Source organism: Pectinophora gossypiella, chromosome 16 (assembly GCF_024362695.1).
Source record: "Pectinophora gossypiella chromosome 16, ilPecGoss1.1, whole genome shotgun sequence".
Taxonomy (NCBI): domain Eukaryota; kingdom Metazoa; phylum Arthropoda; class Insecta; order Lepidoptera; family Gelechiidae; genus Pectinophora; species Pectinophora gossypiella.
The window spans coordinates 15,622,818-15,628,170 of NC_065419.1; the positions used below are offsets into that span (position 1 = coordinate 15,622,818).

A 5,353-nucleotide genomic window follows, 5' to 3' on the forward strand; every position below is an offset into this window, starting at 1 on the left:
TTTTTCGTGCCCATTTTTTTTTTGAGGCCGCTAGCTTGACGCACACGTCTTGAAGTACCTACTTAGGTATTTAACAAACGTAGGTACTTATATATATATATATAGTTATATATAGTTGATATTATCAAGCTCTTAAGTGGGTTACGTAAGGCTACTAACGAGATTAATTGAATGTCTTTATATAGAAATGTACATCGACGCGGCTCATTGTGCGGTGTACCACTGACTGACTTGACTGAGTTGTTTTGTTGTTACTACAACCCCGGGACCCCAGGGTACCAAACCTCGCAGAGTAACTGAATCACCATTGAAACCTATCTAGTTGTTAGCGCTTATGATAGTTCGCAACAACATCACCAGATGTCGCGTTTCAGCACCTCCCCCTCCCCTCGCCCGCCTGGCAACAGGGAAATAAACCACTCATCGCAATGGAAATCAATAAAAGTGCGAGTTTTATTTATATTCCGGCGAGCCGCCACCGCCGGCCGGTTGCCGGCCATTGTTATCACAACATCACCGACGCCACAACCACCGCCTACACCCAACCAAGTCCGAACCAATTATGCAAATAATTGTACATCAACCTGAATGGAGATTTCAAGCCGTAACTGTATAATGGCAGTTAAATAGGTCCCTACACAATTATGTTCATAATCAGATCAACACAAAGCCGTTCTCAGCAATAATCTTAATAGGGTTAATTTACATGTTGCTGTAGATGTTTATAGAGGTTAGTTCAGATCGGTAAATGGTTTAAGTGGCTGTAATGCTGACAAAGAGGCTTGTTGATAGTAGCAAACTGCTTAGCAGGGCGAGCACGTAGCGGCTGCGGTTAGAAAGCAAATGAGCCGAGCTGCGGACAACAACTTACAGTATATACCAGCACCGGGCCAGCCGCACCACTCCGGACACTATCGCGCCCTCGCCACGCCGCGCCCCGCCGGCGGACACCAACATGGAAATGAGTTACTTATCTAACATATTCATGATCACAAACACATCTCCACACCAGCCCGTAACTCCCAACAGATCACAAGCACAGATTGCAAAATTGCACTTGAAAGGTTGCGATCGTAATGGAATCCAAATGGAAAACCTCATCTAAATTCGTTTATCTACAAGATACTCGACAAACTCAAACAGATCGGAGTTGGAATAAGAAAAATAGAATGTAAAATGTAATAACGGAGTTTTGCAAACATGGTAGAGGCGTTCAATTTCCGCGGCGTCGATAGAATTGCCTTCGCTCGTAAATTGGAATTATTTACCTTGAACGAATTCACGGTTTATAGGTATACACGCTTTTATTATGTTGGACCTCTCCGAGAGTTTGCTTTGCGAGTCAAGGATGCTGTAGTGAGGTAGGTACCTACTTCTTTAGTTAAAGCATCATTTGCGTCTACCGATGTAGATACGTACAACTCCACCGTAACCAAGTAGGCATGGGTGTAGCAACAAAGTTTCTCGTCGGACTCGAAAAAGCCGATAAAGTGTAAAGGCATGACAAACGATGTAGGACCCGGTCGGACGGCTTCCAGTGTTCGAGCCCCGGGCTGGGCATCCGTGAAAACCTGTCCTGCGTCAATGTGTGCGCCTCACACATACACACACTCCGCACACACCCATGTAGGCACCTATAGTTGCGAGTGCGGCAGTTACATAGCAACAACCTGATTTGCCTCACGCTCACATGAACGACTCCTCACGTTGCTATAAAGCAGCGAGCCATGATAACTATGCAGATGTAGCCTGAAAATGTGTGTGTTGCATACATTGTGTGTATAGTTGCAGGCTATACCGCTGGTGAGTATACCGTGTGTTATGGTGTAGCTGCAGCGAGTCAACCGGTCCGGTCCCACCCGCTCGCAACCGGTTCCATTAAAATCTATTACGTGGGGAGGGGACCACGTTCAGCTCCACATGAAAAAAGATTTCTTTGTCTTCCCCCGAGTGTCATCTGTTTGTTCCTTTTATTGGAATGAAATTGCCGTGTTTGTGTTCATTGTTACACGCACAAAGGAGTTCTTTATCGATTCGTGAACCGAATGCTTGCTGTACTCGCGCGATGTGTCCATCACATCAGAGGTGCAAGGTATAGGGAGTAAAGTATTAAAACCAGGCTTTCCATTATTGAAACTATGTATTTTTTTTCTCAATAATTTCTACATTTTCTTTTTACTGTCTATCAAATAAATATCAATTATAAACAATTGATACATTTATTATAATTGTTAGTTTTGTATATGTCGACATTTCCAAGTTTACAAATAAAATGATTTTGTAGCATTTTTAAAATGTTTTGATGAAAGTGATTCTAGGACTATGATATTGTGCGTTTTAAACACTGGACCCTACAAACATTTAGATTTCCTTTAAAACTGTTAGTCTATTGATTTACATTTTAATGTAGTAATTACACTGGATGAAGAAAATGCATTCAACTGCAATATACATCTCAATAAAGGTACTGTTAGTACAAAATTCTCTCTTCCCACTGGACTATAGAGCCGCATCGCGGCGATAGAAAACAACCTTACAAAACATTACATCTTTATATTAACTTAAATAACTTAATACTTTTATAACTCTAATAATATAACCTGAGATCTTTGCAATATTGTGCGGCGGCCGGCGGCGGCCCCGCTCTCTCATATACGCTGCTCTCACTCATAAACTATATTCTCATCTCAATTTATACATTACAAAAGTAGTATCACAAACAAATGTACAAACTAGTACAATTACGAAAAACGTACACATATTATCTGACCCTCGCGGGATCGCCTCTAATAAATACAATTACGATACATGAAAATACCAACTCTACGCAACTTCAGAATAGAATCGAACTCGAAACAAAAAATAATACCTAAGACTACATGTATCAGGGTATGATATCACACACCGCGGCGGCGCTGAGATCAGGAGCGGCGCGAGCGCAGCCACCGCGCACGAGCCGCGTGACCCACTCGAGCCACGCGAGCCTTACGAGACTCGCGAGCCGAGTGACCCACGCGAGCCGCGCCGAGCCGCGCCGCCGCGGGCCGGCGCCGGCGCGAGGCCGACTCTGCGCTTACTCTACTACTATACATTACATATCACGCTGTGCTTTTTTTTCTTATTAAAAATATATAATAATTAATATACATATAATAATATTGATATTTGTTAAAATAACGATACGTAGATATCGAGGAGGGCAGTCAGTCGGCTCGGCGCCAGCACTCACTCGGCCTGGCTCCGGAACAACTTCTTCCTCTCTATCGTGAACTGTGGGCTGATGATGATGGTGCCGCCTCGCGTCAGGTTTCTACGACAAATAAAACCAAACGTTAGCATTCTTGTCAACCGGTAAAATTCTTTAAGAAAAAACTAGAAATATTAGAATATGAAATAGGCGAAGTTTAGAAATACTCACTTTAAGAATTGCGGCAACAAGCTAGTCCAGTTGGTGGAGTCATGTTCCAGGTGTATGTGTATCTCGTGCGTGGTGAGCGTGTTGGGGTCCACCTTGAAGGCGGCGAGGCGGCGGCCCGCGACGTCAACAATGACGGCGGCGCCTCGTGCGCCGCAGGGCTCCGCCTCAGCCAGCGCTAGCAGCTGCCGCGCCGCTCGCGCCAGCAGCTCGGCCGGCACCAGCACCTCGGCCGCGGCCAGCGCGCTGGCGCCCTTGGCCGCGCGCAGCTCGCGCTCCAGCCGCGCCGCCAGCGCCGCCTCCGTCGCCACCGGCAGTGGGGCCTCCCGCCATGTCGGACCGTTCCAGGCTGCGACAATACAAACACAGGTTAGATTTCTGGCACACTTCCAAATACCGGTCGAGAAGATACAAGCGAGGCCTTTGACTTCCAGAGACTTCGAGGAGATTCTTAAATTCCAATAGAACTCTTATCGGAAACTGAGTAAAATAAGTGAAAAAGTTAGTTTTGGACGATCTCGTTTAACTCGCTACCTTCGATAAAAAAGGGGAAAAAGAAGCGTTGCGAATGCGTCGGTGGACCGGCGCGGCGGCGGCGAGGGAGCGGAACAGCTGACAGTCAGCTGACTGCCGGCCGGCGAGCTGCGGGCTGCGCAGGCCGAGCCACTGCGCGCGCCGCGTAGCAACCGAGCGCCGGTAGAAAGCCGTCCCCTCACCGCCGCCGATACCGGCACCGGCATCGAATAGAAAGTAGACTCACCTTTTTCGCCGCTGAATCCGACACTAAACTGATTCGTAACCGGCAGGATCTCCATGTTTTCCAAATCTTTACTTATATTGTACACTTTTAATACGAAAAATTAAAGCGTTCCGTTCCGGAACTTATATACTAGAAAAATATCACAAGTCTCTTTTGTACTGCGAATGCGCACCGAACGGCCGGCTTTTCGACCGGCGACTAGTATATATATCGCGAAGAGATCGATGGGAAATCGGAAACGTCCAAAGCTATCACGACCGCATCAGATCTGATCTCGTAACCACAGGGCTTCGTGTCTCGCCCTCGGCACTGTTCTGACCCACCCGACCCTGTCGCTGTCTGTGACGGACTGCCGGCACCGGCGGCGCGCGCCCCATTTATAGAGGCGTGCGGGGGGAGGGCGCGCCGGGTCGGGCGCCGCGCCTCGCCGGCAGTAGCCCCCGCGCGCCGCCGCGAGCGCCCGTCCCGTCCGTGTGTGTCGCGGTTTCTTTGTTCCCAGTACATTCGTTGAAAATTTACCCATTTCAATCAAAAATTTAGATTTAACAGTGCTTCTAACGCCGTAGTGACCATTAGCCAGTATCTAGTTTGTAATTTTGTTACATTCGCGCGTCTGTGTCTTTATCATTGTTGTTTCCATGTTATCGTTGTTTGTCTGTACCTTGTAAGATATCGGTAGGATTACGATATAGATGTGAGGTATCGGCGTCGGCCAGGCTGGCGAGCCGTGACCGTCGTCCGATGCCAGAAAGATAAACTGAACTCCTTGGTACATTAGTACTCACTTTATGTATATTTCCATATGTTTCATAAATTGCATCAAATGCGACAAAATTGTCTGTGATGTCTACATGTATTAGTCTTAAGTCGAGTATTTTCATAATTTTAACGTTATCAATATGTAAGTACCTACGATTTTTTTAACTTTACAATTTTCTAGAATATAACGCATAATGTTCATTGTGTCGAGGTTGTCATCCAAAAATGACTTGTAACTTGTCAAAAAAAAAAATTGAAATCTCAACAGGATCTAAAATCAAAGACCCAAAGTCTAAAAATTTGGTTTTATATTTATCTAATATTCAAAGTGTTAAATTGTAACATGTACACATTATCTTTAGATTCAGTTGTAACTAATAATTGTAGGTATGAACTTTGTAAAACAAAAACTCCAATCA

The 5,353-nt window shown here is 45.6% G+C and overlaps 1 protein-coding gene across 1 annotated transcript; it reads right to left on the minus strand.

The window, feature by feature from the left end:
* Positions 1 to 2,121: 2,121 nt before the first annotated feature.
* LOC126373678 (protein charybde-like) lies at positions 2,122 to 4,529 on the minus strand. Its single transcript, XM_050019911.1, has 3 exons — positions 4,176 to 4,529; positions 3,419 to 3,764; positions 2,122 to 3,310 (listed from the first exon to the last, which is right to left on the minus strand). Exons 1-3 carry the CDS (start codon positions 4,228 to 4,230, stop codon positions 3,226 to 3,228), a joined length of 486 nt encoding a protein of 161 aa, XP_049875868.1. The 5' UTR covers positions 4,231 to 4,529; the 3' UTR covers positions 2,122 to 3,225.
* Positions 4,530 to 5,353: the final 824 nt, after the last annotated feature.

What these genes read in the sequence shown, in the direction of transcription:
- LOC126373678 (XM_050019911.1), bottom strand. Translation starts at nt 4,230, where the DNA reads ATGGAGATCCTGCCGGTTACGAATCAGTTTAGTGTCGGATTCAGCGGC. An exon ending in CGGATTCAGCGGCGAAAAAG is followed by an intron (nt 3,765 to 4,175) that starts GTGAGTCTACTT and finishes GTATTGTCGCAG; the next exon opens with CCTGGAACGGTCCGACATGG. An exon ending in TTGTTGCCGCAATTCTTAAA is followed by an intron (nt 3,311 to 3,418) that starts GTGAGTATTTCT and finishes TATTTGTCGTAG; the next exon opens with AAACCTGACGCGAGGCGGCA.